We start from the raw sequence: 24138 nt of genomic DNA on the forward strand, positions 1-24138 counted from the left end.
GTGCTGAGTTCTTACTTCTAACAGTTTGGTAACAGTTTCTAACGCCGAGCCGGTCAGAGCAGGGGTGCTTGGACCCGCTCTGGTTCCTGTTTTCATCACTTAAGCCCCCTGGGGGTGATGTAAGGACTGCCCTGGGGTGTCCAGTCGCTGCCCCTTCTCTCTGGTTCTTTGAGAACTCGACTAGAGCCGGCCTCAGGCCTCTTCCCATTCTATCTACACTTGGTATTCTCTGACATGGGACTGAAAGCTGATTTTAAAAAATAGATGTGCAGTTTGGTAGATATGGAGTGTTTGTAAATAAAATTAATAACAAAAAAACCCCCGCAAGGTATAAAAATGTGCTAAGATAAAAATAGCTATGCAAAATGTGCTACATAGCTTGGCATTCCCACACTGACTGACGGTCAGGAACTGAAACTTAAGGACAGGTAGTCTCGAAGAGGTGCCCGCAGCTAGGTTCCATAGGGCCTGTGTGGGAAGAATTTTAGTTAACAACATTTAAAAATCAGGTTTGTGTAGAAATGTGGGTCTTGGCTTCTCTTGACAAATTGAAACTGGTGGTGGCCTGGGCCTGCCTCCCCGCGGGGCCGCGGCTTCAGGCTGGGTGTGTCTGCTCCCGCCTGCCCCGGGGGCCCCGTTTCCCTGGGCCGCTGCCTGCGTGGCCTCTGTGGGTTTGCTTCGGGGGGGAGCAGCCTTAACTGCTTGTACTACAGACCTCTGCACAGAAACATGATGTGTGTGTGTGTGTGAGAGAGAACCAAAAAATTACAGGTATGGGAAAGTTAAAGATTCTAGAACTTGAACAAGCTATCGCAAGCTTTTTTTTTTTTGTAACTTGTAAATTTCATATATTTCAGGGTCTGTTCCCATGGATTCCTCTAACCTTCCCTTCCCTTTTCCAATAATGTAGAAGCAGTAGTTTGAAAGCTGGGAGGGACAAGAATTCAGTCAATTCTTGGCTTTCCAAAAGAGGAAAGGCCATGCAGTTGGGAGATGGTGGTGTCAGAGGGTGTGTGCTCCAGCCCCTGGGCTTGGTGCTGTCGGTGCAGGTCAGGGGACAGGCTGTCGAGTGAGCCTGGCCAGGTGTCCTTGCCCTGCCACTTCCGGGCTGTGTGGCACGGGCACATCACTTAGCTTCTCCGGGCCTCCTTCCTCGTAGGTGTAGTGGGTGTGGCAACACTTGCTTCTCTGGGATGGTGAAAATCAAATGAAAGTTTGTATTTAAAGCACCTTCCCTGTTGCCAGGTATTCAGAAAACCAACAATACACGGTAGCTACTGGCTGTGAGGCGTTTTTTTTTCACCCAACAAACTGGAAAGTAGAAGCTCTGGGTGGGCAGGGGGAGGGGGAGGCAGGAGAGAGAAATTGAGAACACAAAAACTAGAGCGGATATGAGATTGGTTTTAAAAAGTTGCATTTTGGAGCTCCATGAGGTTTTATCCTTTCTTTTGAAAGATAAAAGGAAAGAGAGTGGGTAGGCAGAAAATGATATAACAAGCAGGATGTTAAATCTGAAAAATGATGATGTAGGTTAAGTATAAATCCACAGAAGAACATTTTTTATTTCTGTGCGTGTGCCCCTGTGAGCTTCCTCTTTAAATATATCTGAGCCTGGGCCTTGGGGGAATGTTTGTAAAAGCTCTTTGAGGTCTTTGGGAAAAGATGCTGTATAAAGCCAGGGAATCATTACGCGGATCTGTGTGTGTATGTCCAGATGTACCATATCTGGTCACTTAGCCGCCTCCCTTTTTAACTTTGACAGGAGAATTGAAGATCAGTCTGTCTTGGGGTAATTTACCCCCCGGAGGGCCTTTCATGGCTGAAGATGGGCGCCTCTTGCCCCGCCTCACCATGACTGTTTCAGTGCCATCTTCATATGGCATCCTCTGTTGACCACAGGCATTTGTACAAATGGGCACGTGTGTCATCTGGCATGTGTGTCTCTGTTTATGTTTGGGTCTCTGGGGTCTGGGGGTTGGTCTCTGCTATTCTTGTTTTTTGTCTTTTTGAAATCAGGGGGATTTGTGTGGTCAGTGGCGGGGAAGGACAGGAATGGTTGTCAAGCCGCTCCGTTTTTAGGTCACGGTAATGATAATGTAAGAATCTGTCCCCATTCCCCCCTTGTGTATCACATTTCCAAGGCCCATATTGGAAAAGGCTCAGTTTGAGCCCAAGTCCCTTCAGAGGCTGTCACTGGGGCAGGAAATTGCAGCTGTGAACCTGTGGTTAACATTCTTTGGTGAGGCCTTGAACTTATTATTAGAGGCAGTTGACATTTCTCTGTTCCTCGGTTCCTGGAGAGGTGGAGCAGGTCTTGGCAGTGGGCGTCATGCAGTCATTCATGTTTGTTAATTCATGTATTCATTCAGCCTTTTACTCATTCAAGTCTTGTGAGTGTCCCGCAGGCCATCCAGATGAATGTGCCCCATTCTCAGGGGGCTTTCCGGCTGGGGCGGGACTTTGGGGACCAGAACTGCAGATGGACAGTTCTAACCCAGCGGACATAGTGCGTCCCTGGAGGGATCTTCAAGGTGCAGTGGAAGCTTAGGGAAAGTAGGGTCCACCTCTGCTTGGGTTGTTTGGCTCTGAGGTCACAAAACCTGCTCAAGTTTAGAACACAAGGGCAGAGGGAACTGTTGGGGCTCCTAGGGGCCCAGGAGCTTGGATGGGAGCCCAGTGGGAGCCGGGGCGGCCATTCTTATGTGTCTGCCTTCTTCCCTGTGGCCACGTGGTCTCTATTCTTCTCTGCAAGTCGGCTCACCCCTGCCCACTCCCAGATAGCAGTCTTGGCTGCATCTGTATAGGAAGAGACTGTGTTACTGAATGGCTAGTTCACTGAAGCAACAGGATTCTTTCCAAAGTCTTTGTCACGGTGTTGGAAATGTGAGTGCAGGGCTCTCAGGCACGCTTGATGTTTCAGACACTGACCACTTTGCCAAACTCTCAGCCTTTCCTCTGTGGCTGGAAGAGGGGTCCTTGCCCCTGGGGACTCTTACTAGCTCCTCTGTTTTGTGGATCTCTGCCCTGTGCCTGCATCTGCATTTGTCGCTGTCTAGACCTCTGCCCCTAGTGACAAACAGGCCATGGCAACTGTCCTGAACCGTTTTAAGGTGTCATTTAAGGGCAGTGTTTGTTAAAGTGGTAGCAAATTGGCTTTCAGTAAATGGATTTTGGTGATTTAGAACCTTGGGCCATTTGTGTTTGCTTTTTTATTCCTCTAGTGAAAGACAGCTGCCCATACCAAACTTCTGGAAGGCTCTATGTGATTGGCTCAGTTTGAGTCAACTAGCAGCCCTTGGTCTCCCCAGCTATGGCTGGGGCTGGGGAGTGAGGCCCAGTGGCTGTGCCTCACTCAGGAGGACTGTGAGGAGCAGAGACTGAGAACAGCTGTGGGTAAGACAGAGTGGGCTACTCACTGTGCATCAGCTACAGCCAGCGAGCAGAGCGTTGTGGGAGAGATAATCCTGAATCGTAGCTTGCAGACTGGCTTCAAGTTAGGGAGTTGGGCCAGGTCTTCCAGGCCCTGGAAACAGCCTGTGCAAAGACAAAGAGGCGTGGGAGACTGAGAGCAGATGAGACTGCACTGGGAAGGAGGGGGTAGTGAAGGAGATGGCAGGGGCCTGAGCTGTGGGGAGGCCCTTGTCCCTGTGTCCTGGAGCTTCAGGTGTCTTCAGGGTGGAGGCGATGGTGGAAGCCTGGGGGAAACAGTGAAGGGAAGAGAAGGTTGTGGCTGAGGGTGGAGCAGGAGCCATGGCAGGGGGCTGTTCTGGGACAGCCAGAGGGGCTGGAGGGGATGCGGGAAGCAGAGGCGGCCGTTCCAGAGGGAGGATGATCTGCAGGGTCGAGGCGCAGCTGCCCAACTGCCTTCTCGTTTCTGCGGAGGCTTGGTCCTCAGTGTCTTGCTAGGGTGCAGCCGGTGGGCTCACACTGACTAGCTCTGGCATCAGCTGCTGCGACCTGAGCTCAGAGAGCTCCCTCCATCCCTGAGCTGGAGAAGGCTGCAAGGCAGGTGGTGGGGAAGAGTGGGACTTTTAAGGCTGGAGTCTGCACCCTGTTTCTCTAAAGGGTCAGAGAGTAAATACTGTAGGCTTTGCGGCTTGCACAGTCTCCATCGCCACTATCCGGTTCTGCCGTGTAGCATGAGAGCAGACAGCCCGGAAATGGATGAGCATTGCAGTGCTCCACTGAAACTTTTGGCCGACCCCTGCTCGAGCCCATAGGTAGGCAGTATCAGCAACATGTTTCCAGCTGGGGAGGCTGAGAGGCAGTGAGGTTGGGGATCCCCCCAGTCACAGTGCTAAGGTACAGTGGGTCTGGGATTTGAATGCAGATCTGGTTAGATAACTTGTGTGCTTTTTGCTCCACGTTTGGGTTCCCCTGAAGAGCTTAAAGTTTCCACAGATAACGGACCAGCTCTTGGGAGATTGGCCCTTAAAGTATGGAAGTTAAAAAAAAAATTAAATAGCAAAACTCATTTCCTTAGTGGTTTCATTCTTTGGTTTCATGCTAAGAAAGGCCTCCCCCACCCCACAATTGCATAAATGTTTGTTTGTATATTTATATGGTTCTTTTATTGTTTCATTTCACATATTTAAATGTTATTTAGTCTGGAATGTATTTTGATACTTGGCAAAGGCAGGGATTTAAGTCTTGGTCTTTCTCCCCAAATGGTTCCTTGCTCTGGCAACATTGATGGAAAGATCCAGCCTTTCCACAGGGATTTGAAACACTGCTTTATAGCTCAGATCGATTTCTGACAGTTTGCCTGTGTACTTGACTGGCTTTGTGGTTAAGCCCTCTGAGGCCAAGCAAGGAACAGTTTGTGAGATGGATGGGCATTTGCTTTGCAGCCTTGGAAGGGGGAACCCCAGCAGTCAGCCTCCGCAGGGGCTGCAGTGCAGAGAAGTTGCTCTGCGGTCACTTGACGCCCGTGCTGTGGCAGGTAATAAAGATGAAGGAAGCCACAATGACAAGAGACTAAACAAATAATGGGGTGTGCAGTACTGGGAGAGGAGAGAAAATTACATGTTAGGGAGCGCCTCTGCTCTGTGTGTCACACATGCTTGGCAAAGTATTATATTTACGTGATGCATGGAAATCAACCCCAACCTTACCTACCGGCTTTACTGCCCAAGAAAAGCCACAAAACCACCACTGTGTTAGCAAGAGTGAATGCACAGTGAAGCCTCTTTTTGTGGGGTGGGTATCAGTTCTCGGCCCATTACCTTTTCCACCATTAATGTTAGTTCAGCCATGGCAGGGTGGGGAAGGCAGCTGGGACGACTCTGACAACTGTTCCTTCTGTGGTGGATTTTGTTTTTCAAATAAAGTTTCCCACTATCAGAATACTACTTTGGCTGCACTTGTAAGTGTTATTAGTCGTTTTGATGTTATTACAAATCCAGGGACACCGTTCAAGTGGCTGGAAATGTACAGCACATGGAGCAGGGGGACGGGACAGGAAGGGAAGGGCTTTGCTGGAAGGATGTTGAGCACCGGCTCAGCCTTGTGCACGAGAAGCTTTCTCGCAGGCAGCTTCTGTGCAGGGGGGTTTGAGATCCTCCAGGGCAAGATCTCTTAAAGTTACTTGTGGCTTTTTTTTTTCCAGAAGAGCATTGCTTTGTCTTCTGTATCCCCCTGGCGAACAGTTCCCCGTCCAAGTTTTATTCCATGGAATATAATGTTTTCCGCTGCAAAGCTTGGGTGCCAGTTTTTGGGATCCCCTCACGCCATGCCATTCTCTGGTCTACAAAGCTTGGAACCCAGGCACTTTCTGTCTCCTCCAAGTGGCATGGCATTTTCTGGTCTGATTTCCCATGGTGCCCGTGGCGATCTTGTTTGACACTTAATTCTCTTATCTGGTCTGCTGCCTAGGGCATAGACCACTTAAAAAAATTCCTTCTCACTTCCCAAGGTCAGGATACACAGTAGATTGATAAATCCCTTAACTTTTGAGAATGTACCCAATTTAACTTGTGAGCAATCACTGCTACCTTATCACTATCTTTCCTTCCCTTGCTATTAAGGAAAAAGAGACTTCTGACAGTGACGAATAACATTTTTTGACTGCTTGCTATGTGCTGGGCAATGTCACAAGCACTTTACTTACATATTACCTTATTGAATTTATACAATTCTATGAGGTAGTTGCTACTGAGATCCCATTTTATAGGTAAGGAAGTTGGTGCTCAGAGAGGGTAGGTAACTTGCCCAAGGTAACCCAGCTTTGGAGCCAGGATTTGTACCTGGGGACCTGATTCCAGAGACTGTACTCTAAGATCCAAGCCCTAAACTGCCTTCCTGGCATTCACTGCAGCCTGTGCACCAGCCTGGATGCATTATATTTGTGCTTTAGTTTACTCTTTCAAGCATCCTGCAGGGACATGATATTATTATGCTAAAGGAGAAGCCTGCTCGAGGTTACCCTCCAATGAGTGACAGGACTGGGTTTGAATTCGAATCTACCTGGCCCTGGAGCCTGTTGACAGCAGCTTTTCCATGGATTCTACTCACTTCCTAAACTCTGGTACCTGTGATTGTGACCTTATTTGGAAATAGTCTTTGCAGTTGTAATCAAGTTAAGAGGAGGTCATACTCGAGTAGGGTGGGCCCTAAATCCTATGACTGGTGCCTTTTTAAGGGAAAGGAGAGGGAGATTTGGATAGAGACAGGAAAGAAGGCTATGTGAAACAGACGCAGAGATTGGAATGATGCAGCTTGACGCCAAGGAATGGCACAGATGGCCAGGAGCTCTCCAAGCTGGAAGAGACCAGGAAGGGAACGTGGCTCTGCCCACCCCTTGATTTTGGATTTCTAGCCTCCAAAACTAAGAAATAATAAATTGCTGTTGTTTTAAGCTACCCAGTTTGTGGGAGTTTGTTACAGCAGCCGCAGGAAGATAACACAGACGGTTCAGAAGGCAAGTTGGTACCCTATAGGAAACCTGTCCCAGATTTAGTTTCCTGCTCTGTATTATCAAGTACCCTATCAGATGTTGGTGACAATTGAAGCCAGGTGTGCTAGGCAACTAGAAAGTTCTTGCCGCATGCTGGATGTTATTTTTTGGTTAGTTTTAAATCTGCTGTTTTGTGTCTCCAGTATATTTTAAATTTCGTCTACAGTGTTTTTCATTTCCATAATGTCTGTTATTTTTCTATGTATTCTTTAAATTCTTCTTTATGCTCTTCTAGTATCTTCTTAATATCCTTTATCTCTTTATGCACGTTTTTCTTCATTTCTTTGAATTGATTCAGGAGATTTGTTTGCACATCTTTGATTAGTTGTTCCAGATTCTATGTCTTCTCCAACTTTTTGATCTGTTCCTTTGACTGGGCCATTTCATCTTGAGTTTTGGTATGCCTTGTCATTTTTTTTTTGGTTATCTGGTCTTCTGATTATCTTGCTGGGTCTATTCTGAAGGTTGATTTCTCTCTCTTGTCTAGGATTTAGTTGTTGCCTGGGTTTGTACTAGGGCACTGCTTTGACTGTTGGGTTATCTCTATTCCTCAGCTCACACAGGGCTGGGTACCCCTGCAGGGGGTGTAGACCAGCTCCCATGTACCTGGGATGGGGTCTGGAGAGGCTCTGCAAAGCCTTGCAGTTTTCCCCTGCACTTTCCAGCCCGCCCAGCAGATGGTGCTGTTCAGTAAACTTATGCTGTTTACCTCCTGGAGCCCAGGCAGCGTCTGACCAGGTGGGGCTGAAACTGCAGGTTCCTGTGTCCTCACTTTGTTGGCCAAAGTCTGGCTCATTATCGGTCTCTGTAGCCCACTGTACTTGCAGCGGAGGATTCCCAGAGCTGCCCCAGGCTGCAGCTCTCCCCCAGGCAATGGTCGAGCCACCTGCTGCTGTTTTCCTCAAGGGTGGGGAATGGGCACCAGGACCCAGGGCTGGAAACACAGTCTCTGTCCACGTTTTCTCAGACTCTTCGTCTATCACTGACTGGGACCTTGAGCTGTCCTCCCCTGTCCCCTGGGTCCCCAAAGAGTTGATTTGGGCAGTTTCTGCCTGACTACTTGATGCTTTTGGGAAATATTCTGCCATTCCCTCCCCAATCCTCCATTTTGGAAACTCCTTGTTGCCCTCTTATGTTCTGTCATCCCCAGTAGCTTAAGTCCTGCCACGGGTCCCTGTGGTCTTGGGTCTCTGTGTTTGGATCTAGGTGGGGACCTGTCTCACTGCTGTGAGAGATTTTATGCTCTGTGTCCTGGTGGGAGTGGGGGAGGGATCCCAGGTGCTGCTTCTGAGTACTTTCCAGCTGTGTGGGACCCAATGAGCGAGGTGGAAGGGGACTGGCTAGTCCAGGATGGAAGTTTCCTACCTGATGTTTTTCTCTTTCTTTGATTCAGCATTTGTGGGAACCTTCTCTAGTCTTTACCTTCCTTCAGAGTTCTGAACAAGTGAGAATTGTCCTGTTTTTTTTGCTGAGTCTCTGGGGAGAGGTTTCAGTAGCTGTCTTATGTCACCATGTTGATGCCATCACCTTGCTTTTAGTTTTGAAAGTATAGTAGTGAGATAGAAATAGTCTCTCTGGAGCACTCATTTTCACAGAATTCAATTCAACTCTTTAAACCTTGACTGAGCACCCAGCCTTTGGAAGCTTTGAGGACACCAAGATGAATGACACCCTGGGTGCCTTTAAGGAGCTGTGTGCTAGTGGGGGAAACAGAGGTGATTAATTACTGCATGCCCTGCAGCGTGCTGCAATTCCGTCACTGAAGGAGCCAAGTTCCATGGGGTCAGGGCGTGCTTCTTGTAGGAGGTGCCTTTCATCTGGGCCTGAACAGGTGAGTTCAGTTTTATCAGATTGGGAGGGGGTAGGGGTAAATATGAAGAGATAAATTATGCAAGCAGTTCATTAGTATAAATTACATGTGCATATGGTATGCCACCGTAGAACCAGAGACATAGGTTTGACCAGGAACACCTGGCAAATGGAGGGTAATTCTGTTGATTAAGGAGGGATTTCAGCTGCTTCTGGCCCCGTATTGTAATTGTGAATGTCATATTCCTTTGTCTCCTATATGAAGTTATGGCTAGTCAAGAGCTCCAGTGGGGAAGAAGGCTCTGTAAGAAAATTCAGAATTCAAACAGGCCTTGGAGTAAAGGAGGAATTTCCCAAATTTTGTGTCCACGGTAGTCAGCAGCAACCTTGCACCTGCTCTGGGTTTCTTGAAGATAAGACCCAGAGAGATATTGTCCCGCCTGTCTTCAAAAATATATTAAGTCTGACTTATTTCTTGGCTATGATGTCATGGGAATAAATTGCTAGCATTTTTCCTCCTACATATTTATCGGTGGTTTTTGTCAAAAAAATTTTAAACTCTCGTGTTATGATGACTTCTTCTATGTTGTTAATGACCCCTTCTCCTGCCCTCTGTAAGGGTCAGTGCCCTGGCATAGCACCATCACATCTCTCCCCTAATCCTTACAGTGCCCCAGTGCAGTGGGAGGATGAGTGCCACCAGCCCCTGGACCTGAGAGGAAGGTTCAGAGAGGCTGAGATACTGGGCTGTAGTTCGAATCCTAGTTATCTGGTCATGTTCAGAATGAAAAGACAGACAGATGCTGTTTCATCATAGGCAGTGATGTGTAGTATTGTTCTCTTTTAAAAAGTCCTCTTTGGGGATATTCCTTCCTTAGGTAAGTTGGGAGCCTGACTCTGTCCTTGGGAAGATTGTGCCCAGTAGGTGCTCAGTAGATGTTTATGAATGAGTGAATGCGTCACTCTTGGCCACCATAAGTCCAAGCGGAGCATGGTCCAAGCAGGCAGCATGCTCTGCCCTAGCTTTACCTGCTTCATGTTGCAGTTTCCTCCTCCCAGTGACTGTAGGAAGGCAGCCTGGCCTCCCTTCTGACTTTGCAGGATGATGAACTTGACATGGACTTAATCTTCCCCCTCCCTTCTCAGCCCTGCTCCCTTTGCCTTCTTATCTTTAGTAGCATCTTTTCCAGATGTACTTTTTCTACCCCTTCTTTTAAATTATGAAAATTTTCAAACACTGAGAAGAGTTGAAGGGATCCATATGGCTGTGGTTTACAACATGGTGCCAGGAGCTGAGCCCTGCAGTATCCCAGTTGTGGCTTATCACCTGGACTTGGATTGTTCAGAGACCTTAAAAGCTCCTCGGTTCTGGACACAGCACAAACATGGTATTGGTCTTTTCGCCAGTGTTCTGGTTTGCTAAAGCTGCCATTATGCAAAATACAAGAAATGGATTGGCTTTTATAAAGGGGATTTATTAGGTTACAAATGTAAAGTTTGAAGGCCATGAAAATGTCCAAATTAAAGCATCAACAAGAGGATACCTTAACTAAGGAAAGGTCAATGGCGTCCAGAATACCTCTGTCATCTGAGAAGGCATGTGGCTGGTGTCTGCTGGTCCTTTGCTCCTGGATTAGGATTTCAAAATGGATTTCTCCAAAATTTCTCTGGGCTTCTGTCTCTCTTAGGTTCTCTCTGCTCTCTGTTTGGTTCTCCCGGGGTGTTTTTCTCTAAGCATCTGGGAGTCCTCTCTTAGCCTCTCTGGGGCAAACTCTGGGCTTCATCTGTTAGCTTACCATCTCCTAGCGTCCATCTGTCTGCATCTCCCAGCTTCTCCAAGTGTCTGGCTCTGTGTGGGCTCTCAGCTCTCTTAAGGACTCCAGTGAACTAATCACTGGATGGGTGGGGTCATACCTCCATGGAAAAGATCTAATCAAAAGGTCTTACCTACAATGGGTGGGTAACATCTCCATGGAAACAACCTAATCAAATGTCCCACCCTAATCAAAAGACTAATAAGTCTACCCCCTTAAGATTGCATTAAAGAACATGGCTTTTCTGGGGGACATAATATATCCAAACCAGCACACTAGTGAGAACGTATGCATAAAGCTCTCAGCTGGTGGGTTCTAGAATTATCATCAAGTCCTCAAGATTTGAAGCTTGCTGCAGGCAGGGCCAGGTGCTACAGGCATGCAACATGCCCTGGCCCTGGTCGATGCTGTCTGCTGGTTTCTGCCCTCGCCTGTGTCTCTGCCACCTTCCCCCTTGCCCCTGCCTCTCACCTCTGCCTTTGTTGATGCCCGTCTCCTTAGAGGGGCCTTTCCAGTTCACGTGAAGTAACACCTCTCTCCTCCTTTGGGCTGCTTCACCTTATCTCCTCTTATTTTTCTTCTTGGCACCCCTCATCACTCCATATATCACGTATCTGATGGTCTCCACCACTTGAGTGGAAGCTTCTTGCAAGCAAGGACTTTGGTCTGTTTTGTTCACTCTTTATTCTCAGTGCCAGGAACAGAGCATGTTCATTGCAGGCACACAGTGAATGTGTGTGGACGCAGTGAATTTTGAGTCTTCCTTGGTGACACCAGCAGAGGGGTTCAGACATACATCGCCTCACAGGTGCCTTGGAAGTCACAGTTTGAATTCAGTAGAACCCGTGGGATTCACACCACTGAGAATGCGGTGGGGAAGCAGGGAAAACACCTCTGTCCTTCCCTCTTAGTGACCGGTGGCTGCTCTGGGTTAGAAAAGAAGGAAAGGGTCTCTTCTTTGTCCCTCCTGCTACCAGATGGGCTGGCCTAGGCGAGCCAACCTGCAGGCTGGGGAGGAGCCCCTGTCATTCTTTTCTTCCCTGTGAGCCCTGGGCTGTGGGGTTTTCTCCCCTCTGTTGCCAGCTGTGGACAGCACTGCTCTTATTACCCCATTTCTCGCCTCTAGGTCTTTGGTGGGCTTCTTTCTCCCTGGCGTCCTGAGTATAAGGGGAACAGAGGGCCCTACCTATTTACCTCCATCTTCTCCCTCCCCCATTCACTTCTTTGCCATTCATTTATACCCCAATAAAATGGGAACAGTGACATGCACTTCTTGGGTGTTTTGAAAGGATTAAGTGTGAGACACTGCCAGGGAGAGAGCTGAACAGCGCTTGGCCAGTCTGAGGGTTCAGATTTGTGCTGAAAGGAAGAAACAAGGAAACCACTTATGGTTCGTTTTGGTTGTGGCCTTTTCAAAAGAACATTTAAAGCAGCATATAAAAATAGATAAGAAATAAAGTGAGGTAGGTAATAAGTCATATTGGTGCAAGGTGGAACTACAGGGTGGGGAAAGGAGACCCGAAGGCAGGTTGCCACATGGCTCTGTGCGCTTGCTAGGTCTGGGCTGCAGAGGGGCCCTGGGCTTCCTCCAGCCAGTTCCAATGGGAAAATGCAGTTCACGGTGTCCATTAGAAGAAGAAAAGAAAAATCCTGACTCTTCGGGAGAAATTCAGAAGTTCCTGGGCTTGAGATCTGACAAGCGATATGGCACAATGCCTTCAACGTGTGGACAGTGACAACAGTTAAGTTCGATGGGTCCTTTTTTCTATCTGCGAACACTTTCCTATGTTGGAAATACCCAAAAGAGTAGTTCTTATAAGTGAGTATAAACTGTGTAATGGAGAGGCCCCCCCCCCCCCGCCCTGTTTCATGGTGTAACCTGTACACTAACTCTAGAAGTCAATGTAGGAAAACCAGGTATCCTTTTAAATTTGAGTAAGTATTTATATACCACTGTGGAGCCAGATGTCACTTGCTGTGCTGTCCGGGTTGATAGACTATAACTGGGAATGAATCATTGCTCGAAACAAATGTTCAGTAGCAGAGACTTGGGAAAGCATTTAGCAAATACAAGCCTATTCTTTCTATAGTGGCTGAGTATATTCACCAAGGAACACCTCTGCGGTCGGGGTTACTGCTTCTAGGGGGAGTGGCGGCCGGTAGCCGAGCCCTCAGCTCTCGGGGCTGCTTAAAGGGTACCGGCGGCGGGGGCTCTTTCCCGGAGGCGAGGGCGAGGCGGAGGACTTGGCCGGGTCCTCGGCGAGAGGCGTGCAAGGTGTGGAGGGCGGCGATAAGGACAAGACACTCTTCATCCAGTAGGAGTATGCGCCAAAGAGATTTATTCAGGGGTGATTACAGGTTATATAGGCTGGTAAGAAGGGCAGGGCTGGAAAGGAGGTGAAGCAGCCTTAAATGGCAATACTGAAGGGAGAGGGGCTAGGATTGGTTCTGAGAGGACGCAGGAGCCGTTGCAGCGGGCGGGGGTTGTTCTGGCCACGGTGCATGCGCGCTGGCGGTGGCAGGAGTGGCCTTGGCACAAGGGAGTGAGTGGGTAAGATAAGGAAGTGGGGAAAGGGCAGTTGGGAGAAAGGCGGTTTCCTCCGGCAAGCCTCCCCTGCCAGTGGCATTTTGGGTGAGGAAAAGGGAGCTGCCCCGACCTCGCTCCTCAGGCTCGGGGGGGCTGCAGAGGGCACTCACGCCCGTACCTACTACCCTCCCCAGGGGGTGATATCAGGTCCCCTGGCCCAGGCCTGGCAAGCCGAGGTACAAGCTCAGTCACCCGCAATTCCCCTTTCTTTTCTAATTAGAGGAAGAGGCTTTACCGGAGAGGCCCGCTAAGGGTGAGGGAAGGGGGAGGTAAGGGAAGGGAAAAAGGGGTTGACGGTGGCTCAGCGAGGCTGGAGCTCAGTGTTGGTGTGGTGCCCGGGCGCTCGACAAGGGCTTCGCTGCAGCGGGTTGGGCGAAGGTGAGGGGTTTAAAGTTCAGGGGTTTAGAGAAGCTGGAACTCGAGGCGAGAGCGATGTTCAGGTGATTGGGAAGGGCTTCGCGGTCGGCGGGTTGACCGGTGGCGTTGAGGTCGCGGAGGGTTGGCTGTCATCTTGGAGTGGGGGGCGTCAGAGGTGGCGAGTCGCTGATACTGGATTTGCACGAACGAGGAAAAAATGGCATCCGTTTGTTTTCTTACAAGCTGGACAATTTTGCGGATGAGGCAGGGTCCTAAGATGAGAGCTAGAATAATTATTAATAGGGGGCCAAGAAAAGGAAGGATGTATGGGAGGATGGGAGTGAAAAAACTGGACCAATAACTGGTGGCTTCACGATTTCTTTTACGCTTTTCCAGTCCCTCTCGGACCCTTTTTAGGCTGTCCTCGACGAGACCTGTGGAATTGGCATATACATAGCACTCTTCTCCTAGGGCGGCGCAGAGGGCTCCTTCTTTGAGGAGGAGAAGGTCAAGACCTCGGCGGTTTTGGAGCACTACCTCAGAGAGGGAATTGACAGAATTTTTTAGATGGTAAATAGCGTTTTGTAAGTGACGAATGTCTTCGTTAACAGCCGCCCTGAGGTGAGTTAGGGCGGAGCCTTGACTGGCTAGTGCAGCGATTCCGGTGCCAGCGCCGGCAAGACCTAGGAGGGAGGCAATTGTGAGGGCGGTGATGGGCTTTCGCTTTTGCAGAAGGGCAGGAACTGCAGTTCTTTCCAGACGGAGGAAGAAGTCTTCTTCGCTGTGGTATAAGACTCTAGGGATAAGGACAATTAGGAGGCAAGTTTCTTTATATTCACTGATGACATTCGTGCTGAGACAGGGGGTAAGTCCTGTAGAGGAGCAGAGCCATTGGGAGGAATTATGAGGAATGAGAAATTTTGCCGAGCTACTGGGAGATGAGTAGCTGGCACAGGCAGTGAGGTCGGGAGAGTTACTGGAGCGAGGGCGGACGCACTTTCCCGTATAGGAGACTGAATGAAAGGTCAGGGGGACGGCAGAGGTATTCCAAATGCATTCCAAGGGGCTGTCTTCTGTGCTTTCTGAAAAGGAGAGGTTGGAGGCAACGGGCTCGTACAGTGAGGAAGAGGTGGAGAGGCAGAGCCAGCAGGAGGAGGTAAAATTGGGGTAGGAGGAGTTCACTGAAGCAAAGGCGGCTTGGATGAGGCTGAGGAGGGGAGAGGAATAACGAGAGGGGGGCAGAAAAGGTTGGGGTGGTGGGGTTGGCGATGCGCTGTTTGTAGCTGAGGTGCGGCCTCCGGATGCGCTGCTTGTACTTGAAGTGCGGCTGGAGGGCTGTGGAAAAAGGGGGTTAAGGACTTGGTTGGGACCTATGCCAGAGGGTGTTCTTAATGCAGTATTTTGGCCTGGTTGGCTTACAGCCTCCTTTTTTATTAGAATAAGTGATCCTCGGTCGGTTCCTTTCTCATAGATTTTGAAGCCCCAAGTTTGACTGAGTAACCAGGAGGGATTAGTGGGGAGCTGCACTGTAAGATTAAGATGTGTGCAGGATCCCTTACTTTCTTGGCCGAGCCAGTTAACAGTAGGGAGTTTGCACCCTGTAGGGGCCCACTTTAAGGTAAGGTAATGATTAGGAACAGGAGGTTTCCAATTAGTGGTTAGTGTTTCACACCCCTAGTATGCACAGTAGTACTCGTTGGGGGAATTACAGTACGATTTTCCAGGATTTGAGGATGGGCACATGTAATATTGGGCCTGGGGATCACTTACCTTTTGAGTGCAGGTTTCTTCGACTCTGGAGACAAAGGTGGTGAAAGGCTTACTCGGTTCCTGGAAGAGCTTGGTGAATTTATTAGGCCGACAGGCAGAGCAGTTGGCAAACGCGCGTAAGGCGATGCCTCTGAGGATAGTCCAGAAGGTGGTAGGGACATTAATATAAGCAGACGCATTTAGAAATGCTCCAGTGCCCAAATAGGCTTCAGGGGGATGATAGACTCCAATGGCTGCGTCTTGCTCACTTTGCTGAGCTGCTTCTGCCTGGAAGTGAGCACGCCAGTCAACAAACTGACCGGGGTTAAGAATGGAACGGGCAAGCGAGGCCCAGTCTTGGGGGACGCAATAGTCCATGCCGAGATCCTGCAGTATTTGGGAAGCATATGGGCTACCTAACCCGTCCTCCTTGACGGCCCTGCGAAGCCGCTTGATAGTATCTAAGTCAATGGGATACCAGTCATGCGGCCTCTGTGGGGTGGGGGCAAGGTTAAGAGGAAAACAGCGAAAAGCACGAGAGAAAGGAGGACGCGCTTGCAGAGGACTTGGCGCGGGAGTGGGGGTAGGGGGAGCGTTGCCCCAAGGATTGCCTTGAGGTGCAGAAGGCAGCCAGGGGTTGTTAGTCGGCAGGGTGGGAGGAGCGGCGGCAGCTGCCGGTAGCGGCTCCGAGGGGGAGCTCGCCGGAGGGAGAGGCGGGAGTGGGAGGCCCCAAGCGTCGCAAGATGGCGGCGCGGTGGGCGTGGCTAAGACACAAGATGGTGGATCAGCCCCGCCCTGTGAAAGGGCGGGGTCTAAGGCACAAGATGACGGACTAGCTCCGCCCTGTGGAAGGGCGGGGTAAAGCGTATGTGGTTTCCGGCCCAGCTTAGGGCTGATGTCATCGCCAGAGCATTTCCTCCCCTCGATGGAAGAAGAAGGAGGAAGTTCGCCATCTTGGCGTGGCGCAGTGTTATTTTGCTTTTTGGGAGTCACCTCGAGCGCGTTGTTAATCTGCTCGACTAAGGACTCCGTGTCCGAGTCATGATTTGAATTAGTATCGCTATCTGAATTTGTTGGCTGGGTTGATAGGGCTTCTTTGGATTTAACGGGGCCTCGATCAGGGGGGAGGGAGCCTTGAAGGCAGGAGCGGATGGTTATCAGAGTGGGGAGCAAGCCGGGAGGGAAGCGCTTGCTCTCATGTTCCATGGCGTTAGTGACTCGATCAATAAGGCGATCATAAGTAACAGGGTCCCAAAGATGGCAAGTGGTGAGCCATGGGTTAAAGGGCAGCAGGAGATCCCAGTATATCTGCAGCTGCCGGACAGACACTTTACAGCGATGAGTGTCTAGGAGACCCGCTAGAGCACGAACTTGAGGTGCCTGGCACGTAGATATACGATTACCCATAGCTGAGGGGAGAGGAGGGGGAGTTGTTCCCGAGCCGGGCTGGCCCGGCTGGCGGGGAGGAGGAGGAGGAGTTGTTTACCGAGCAGAGAGAATGAGATAAACTGTGGCCGCAAGGCCGAAGGAGACGGCGAGAGCGGAAAGCAGTGCCCTTTGGCAACGGGAGCAGTCAGGGGGGGGCGGTTGCAAAGAGGCACACGGCGCCAAATGAGGAAATAAAGATACAAAGAACTACAGCAAAGTAATGGAGGGGAAGAGGGAGAGCGTTAGGAGGAACGGGGGTCATAGAAGTGCGCATACAAGAGGACGAAGAGAGCGTGGGAGATACTCCTACTGGATGAAGAGAGCGTGGGGGAAGGGAGGAGCGGCCTCGGAGCGGTGAACCTCACACGGCTCCGGAAGCGGCGAAGGAGAGGCGGCCCTTACCTTGCAGGCGAGGAAACGGGAAGCTGGAGAGGCGTCCGGGCGAGCGGGCGACCTGCCGAACTGTCGTGTGGAGACGTCCCTCACACGGGGCACCAGTTGCGGTCGGGGTTACTGCTTCTAGGGGGAGTGGCGGCCGGTAGCCGAGCCCTCAGCTCTCGGGGCTGCTTAAAGGGTACCGGCGGCGGGGGCTCTTTCCCGGAGGCGAGGGCGAGGCGGAGGACTTGGCCGGGTCCTCGGCGAGAGGCGTGCAAGGTGAGGAGGGCGGCGATAAGGACAAGACACTCTTCATCCAGTAGGAGTATGCGCCAAAGAGGCTTTATTCAGGGGTGATTACAGGTTATATAGGCTGGTAAGAAGGGCAGGGCTGGAAAGGAGGTGAAGCAGCCTTAAATGGCAATACTGAAGGGAGAGGGGCTAGGATTGGTTCTGAGAGGACGCAGGAGCCGTTGCAGCGGGCGGGGGTTGTTCTGGCCACGGTGCATGCGCGCTGGCGGTGGCAGGAGTGGCCTTGGCACAAGGGAGTGAGCGGGTAAGATAAGGAAGTGGGGAAAGGGCAGTTGGGAGAAAGGCGGTTTCCTCCGGCAAGCCTCCCCTGCCAGTGGCATTTTGGGTGAGGAAAAGGGAGCTGCCCCGACCTCGCTCCTCAGGCTCGGGGGGGCTGCAGAGGGCACTCACGCCCGTACCTACTACCCTCCCCAGGGGGTGATATCAGGTCCCCTGGCCCAGGCCTGGCAAGCCGAGGTACAAGCTCAGTCACCCGCACACCTCCGTACTTTTTCTCATTCTGCCTTGCCTTTCCATTCTGTGTGGTTAATAAGAGTCATCAGCTGAGCCCAGTGGATCACTTAAGTAAGACTGTGTAGGAATCAGTTTTGAAAGGATAAAAGAAAGTTGTTTAGACAAGTCCTCCTTAAGAGCACATCATCTAGAGCGGGTAGGGGACGATGTAACAGGAGAGATCTGTGGATTAATTTTGCCTTTGTTCTCTTCTAGGTGAACTCCGACAAGCCATCGTAGCCATGATGAACAGGAAAGATGAGTTGGAAGAAGAGAACAGGTATCTTGATCTTCAGGCATGAGAGATTGTCTTAGACATTCTACCTCTGGGATGGAGAGAACATAAGAAATGAAGGAAAAGTTTTTTTAAATTTTTTGTTTTGAATGTACCACTTTAGTATTTCTATTTTGGCTTGAGTGTAAGCAAGAAATGAAAGCCTTACAATACTGGCACCACCTTAGAACAAACTTAAGAATTTTTCGTAAAGCAGTCATTTGAGTAATCTTTAATTTGAGGGCCTTTCTGCCATGTCCCAGGTACTTGGATACTTGCCTTAAAGTTTTCCCAAAACAGGGATACTTAGGGAGAGATGGTATTTGGATTCTTTGACTTCCCTGTGAGCCCAGTTGCAGACCCTGAGAAGGCAAAGGGTTTTATTTGTCTTTTATTCCCCATTGAAACTAGATACTACCTAGGTAATAGCCTCCCTGCAACCATCTGACTGCCCAAAAGTGAGCTTCTCAACAGCCCTGTAGACAGGAGACGGTGGGTTTTCTTGCAAACGGCAGCTAAGCTTCTGTGAGCACAATGAGCTTCTTTCCCAGGGCTGCTGGGGATGGTGACATGCATGTGTGTGTGTTCACATCAACCTCTTATTCTTTTAAAAAGAGCAGAAATTGTGTCCATGGTGACATGGTGACTTCCAATCATGATTCTTTTCTCTTTTTTTCTTTAAACCTTACTTGGGACCTCAATGGACAGACAAGCTTCTCCCTTATCCTTTATGGAAACATATAAAAGCAAACAAGCATGACTTCTAAAACAAAAGATTTTTTTCTTTTCTTTTTTTATTTAAGGAATCTTTAGACAACTTAATTCTCTAAATACAATAAATTTTCAACAAAGGGCTTGTAGACATTGCAGGATTCTCTTCCTTGCTGTAGCTGGAGCTATTATCTTGGAAGAAGCCATGGATTTTTGTCTAACCCTGTGAAGAACAATAATCATGGCCTATTCATTTCTTCTCCATCCCAGAGAAGGGAACAATCAAGTTTGTGCCGGGGGTCCCAAGCCTCAAGAGAGGAATTTTCTTAAAGCTTTCAAGTAACACTGGTCTTAGTTCAATAAACAATGGGATCTAGACATTTTTGCTTATATTCTGATGTCACATGGCAAATGTCCTTTAGCTCTGGTATGAAGACACACCAAGGTCAGTATTGCCCTGGAAAGAGCTGTTTTGGGGACAGTGAGGTAGACGGTCAGCAGAACCGGGCGTAGCTCCTTTCTGGGTGGTACCTTGTGATGACCTCTGGAAGGGCTGCCGTGTTCTCCCTTATCTAAGACAAGGGATGGCAGACACACAAGCGGGTATGTTTTTAGGGCTAATAAACGGAATATAAAAACCTTTGCTTGTTTCGCCTGGAGGTGGCAAAGTGTGTATGTGGGTAGTACTGGAAATGACACTAGACGTCTGTTAGATAATCTAAGCCGAGCATATATTCCATTTTTGTGCCTCAGATGACTCTTTTGGCCTCTCCTTGTTTCTCTTTCTTTGTTAAATCTCCAGTTTGGCTGTGACAAAATGGTGTCCTTTTAATGTGTTACACCTTCAAGTGGGATGTCTTTAAAGGGACATACCTGGGATTTGCTCAACCCATTGTTTTCCCTTGATTTAAGCTCATCTGCACACAGACTATCAGGAATGCAGACCGCAGGCCATGGGTGATTCCCCGGACCCATCCTAATTGTGACTTTGAGGCTCCTGACTGTAGTTTGGTATCTCCTTACGTCAATTTATTTGAGATTTATTTCAAGTCTTATACAGCCTTGTGGTAAATGAATGAATTAGGACTTGACTCAGGCATACCTCGGAGATATTGAAGGCTCAGTTCCAGACCAGTGCAATAAAGCAAATATCACAATAAAGCAAGTCATACGAATTTTTTGGTTTCCCAGTGCATATAAAAGTTATGTTTACACTATACACGTAGTCCTTCATGTACACTAGCATCATGTCTAAAAAAACAGTGTATATACCTTAATTAAAATGTGATGGAGATACAACATGGAGCACATGCTGGTAGAAAAATGGTGCTGATACATTTGCTTGATGCTGGATTGCCACAGACCTTCAATTTGTAAAAAAAATACAGTATCTGTGAAGCGCAATAAAGCGGAGTGCAGTGAAACGAGGTTTGCCTGTAACCGTGTTCTGGGCCTGGTGGATCCCAGGGTGGCAGCGTCTGAACAGATGGGCCCTCTTTTCCCAGATCGCTGCGGAACCTGCTGGATGGTGAGATGGAACACTCGGCTGTGCTCCGGCAGGAGATCGACACCTTGAGAAAGAAAGTGGCCGAGCAGGAGGAACGGCACGTCACGAAGGTCCAGGCGTTGGCAAGGTAGGGGAGGCCAGGGGGTGGGGAGGTGGGCGTGCGCAGGCGCCTCTAACCCCCCAGCATACTGCTCTCTGGCACTTTTTAATTAAAAAAAACCAAAAGAGTGAGAAATTGAAGTAAAAATTATATGTTTGAAGTTTTAGTTTAACTTATTTCTTTGAATAAATACTGTACATGTATGTGGTTCAAAACCCAAAAGCTATTAAAGGTTAGACTATGAAAGTCCCCTCTCTCTCGTGCCCTGTCACCCACTTTGCTCCCTGGAGGCAGTCCCTGTGACTGATCCCAGACTGTCCCATGTTTGCACAAGCAGATAGAGGTGCATGTCTTTTTTTTTTTAAACTTCTCTTTTGCTCTCCCTTCTCCCTTTTTTGTTGAAGGCAGATTGGTGGCCTGTGCTACATGCCGTTCACTTTACCCCTTAGAGATTTTTCTGTAGTAGAGTCCATGATGTTGCCAGCTTCTGCTTCACAGCTTATAGTATTTCATTGTCTGACTGCCCCAGAATTCATTTAATCAGCCCCCCAATACTTGGCCATTAAGCTTGTTTCCTGTCTTTTGCTATTATTGATAATGCTGCAGTGGGTAACCTCTGTATTTGTCATTTGGTTCCTATGTGAGTATATTTGTCGGAACAATTCCTGGAATTGGAATTGTTGGGTCAAAGTGCAGTGCACTGTATGATGGCTAGAGATCACCCAGTTGCCCTCCACAAAGGCTGAGCCAGCGTGTGGCCCACGAGAGGGCCTGCTTCTGCACCGCCATGCCCACAGGGGTAGGATCCAACTTTGGGTCTTTGATAATATCACAGGTGGGAAATGAGCTGGCACAGTATTTTTCACGTGTGTTTCTCTGATTGAACGTGATTAAGCCTCTTTCTGTTTCATAGCCATTTTAATTTTCTTTTCTGTGACTACATTTGTATTTCATTCAAGAACAAGATAAAGTGAACCAAAAAAATCCCAACTCCCGTAATAACATCCATTCTTACCAAACTAGTCCACATGTGAATGTATTTTTATATACTGTACTTATAATCTATAGCCTACTCTCTTTTAGTTTACCCTCTCTGCTCCCTGGAAGTATTTATGATTATAAAAGTAGTTTTTACTGTTTCCATATAGACTTCATTGTTAACCATATTTGAAAATACCTGGAGGTGGTATTCCATTGGGTTATTGTTCCGTATTAAGTTAACCATTCCTGATTGCTGGACATTTGGGTTGTTTCCAGTTTTCCCCATTTTAGGTAAGATAAGCAGTTTAGTTTTGTAAATCTATGAGAGAGATGATGAAAATTCTTGGTTGTTCTTTAAAATGGCTTTTAAATAAGACTGGGAGGTAACCGTGTCTTGTGGCCTAGGCAGAGGAGCCCAGAGTTAAGAAAGTTTCCAGCAGCGTTTCCCGTCTTCACCCTGGAAGGTGCTGTGAATGGTGCTCATGTGACTGCTGTGTTATGTCATCGAAAGCTGGTGCCATGATCCCATATTTCATTCCTATTCTTTGAGCTTCTCCCCTTTTTTCCTTTTTAAAATGACATCTCAAGAACATCAGAGACAGTTAAATGAATATTATAAATACAGAAATAGGTGCTTACTTGGGCATTTTCTCAACTGGACCTCCATTTTCCCTGCCCGTGCTAGGGTTCTGTGGCATAGTTGTGCTTGATAGTCACAATAAAGACTAAAGTCTCTAGAGACTCTGATGTTGAATCATCAGAGAAATACAGGATGATATTCCCTGTCTTTTTAACAGAGTGTATAGAGTCAGCTTAGTCGAATCCCCGCTCCATTACTTGCAAATTGTGTGTTTCTGGGTGAATTGCTTAGCGTTTGCAAGCATGAGTTTCCTCATCTGTGAAATGGGGAGGATAACACTGCCTTATCCTTGAAGGACTGAATGGCGAGGAACAAATATGAAAGTACCTAAGGCTAGGGACAAGCCAGCGATTGTCAGTGTATTTTATAGTAAGGGTATTTTAGTATATGGTAATTCTTGGGAAAATTGTAGCTCATGAATGGAGTAGAAAAAAACAAAAACTTAACCAGGCAATTTTATAAACCATAGTTTCCCCATTTAAACAGTGGTTAAAAAGTGTGCGGTGCCTGCAAGTTTGCAGTTTGCAGGGGGAAGGAACATTTATAAAATAGATGACTTACTTTAGAAGGAGAAAAAGGGAAGGAAACAAAAACAGAGCAGCTGGATTTGTACACTTTGAAACATTCAATTGCTGACATATGTCAGACAGAGTTCACCTCTGCCACCTGTCAGAACCTTCTTCCTGCTTCTGGCCACAGAAGGAGCAGCTGTTGATGTTGTTGGGCAGTGGACCTGCTCGGCTGGTTGTTGTTAGGATACTGGGGATGCCGTATCTGACTGGGCACAGGTAGCGTGGGTCAGGGAAGTGGCCCAGGCTGGAAGGCATGCCCCTGTGTGCACAGGGCTCCCCTGCTCCCAGGTGTGCAGGTGTTCAGGTCTCAGTTTTAGTCATGCTGGTGGTTCAGTCTGGTGGTTTGGGGCCCAGGTTCTGGCAGCTGACTACTACTGGGGCCAGATAATGGCTCCATGGCTCACCAGCTATGTGAGTTGGGCAAGTTGACCTCTCTTTTGTAGTTGTAAAATGGGGATAAGAATACAATCTGCCTGTTCTAGTTTGCTAATGCTGCCAGAATGCAGAACACCAGAGATGGACTGGCTTTTATAAAAGGGGGTTTATTTCGTTATACAGTTATAGACTTAAGGCCATAAAGTGTCCAAGGGTACCTTCTAAAGTGTCAACAATCGGGTACCTTCACTGGAGGGTGGCCAGTGGTGTCCGGAAAACCTCTGTTAGCTGGGAAGGCACGTGGCTGGCATCTGCTCCAAAGTTCTGGGTTCAAAATGGCTTTCTCCCAGGATGTTCCTCTCTAGGCTGCAGTTCCTCAAAAATGTCACTCTCAGTTGCTCTTGGGGCATTTGTGCTCTCTTAGCTTCTTGGGAGCAAAAGTCTGCTTTCAACAGTCATCTTCAAACTGTCTCTCATCTGCAGCTCCTCTCTCAGCTTCTGTGCATTCTTCAAAGTGTCCCTCTTGGCTGTAGCTCCTCTTCAAAATGTCACTCACAGCTGCACTGAGTTCCTTTTGTTTGTCAGCTCATTTATATGGCTCCAGTGATTTAATTTAGACCAACCCTGAATGGATGGGATAACACTGCCATGGAAATTATCCAGTCAGAGTCATCACCCACAGTTGGGTGGGTCGCATCTCCATGGAGACACTCAGAGAATTACAATCTAATTAACACTGCACTGATACATCTGCCCACACAAGATTACATCAAAGATAATGGCATTTTGGGGGACATAATACATTCAAACCAGCACACTACCACATGGAGTTGTTGCTTGGATAACATTAGAGACCGTGTGTTGGCACCATAGATGTGCTAAATAAATGCTCAATATATGTTAACTGTTAATATAATCTTTTCTTTAATATAGTAATTATGCTATTCAGAAGCCTTGCCTAATGTTCTGTTTTAACTTTGGTGGAGAAATGGTGGAGAAAGAATTAAGGGCCAGTTAGAAAAATGATTTTTTTTTTTTTGCAGTAAGTATTTTAATACTCAGGGCGTGCTTGTGTGTGTGCTTCCTGACTCTGTGTGTGT

The 24138-nt window shown here is 48.4% G+C and overlaps 1 protein-coding gene across 3 annotated transcripts in view; it reads left to right on the top strand.

The window, feature by feature from the left end:
- The window catches only part of SNX29 (sorting nexin 29), a 582670-nt gene that overhangs the window by 137963 nt on the left and 420569 nt on the right, over window positions 1-24138 (top strand). For all 3 annotated transcript variants that reach the window (XR_005213521.1, XM_037814025.1, XM_037814026.1), the window contains exons 12-13: window positions 18095-18158; window positions 20369-20497. Coding sequence is in view for 2 of the 3 variants with exons in the window: in XM_037814025.1 (XP_037669953.1) it covers window positions 18095-18158; window positions 20369-20497 (193 nt within the window). In the remaining variant the exon portion in view is untranslated. The remainder of the gene's footprint in view (window positions 1-18094; window positions 18159-20368; window positions 20498-24138) is intronic.

Source organism: Choloepus didactylus, chromosome 21 (genome assembly GCF_015220235.1).
Source record: "Choloepus didactylus isolate mChoDid1 chromosome 21, mChoDid1.pri, whole genome shotgun sequence".
In the NCBI taxonomy this organism is placed as follows: Eukaryota; Metazoa; Chordata; class Mammalia; order Pilosa; family Megalonychidae; genus Choloepus; species Choloepus didactylus.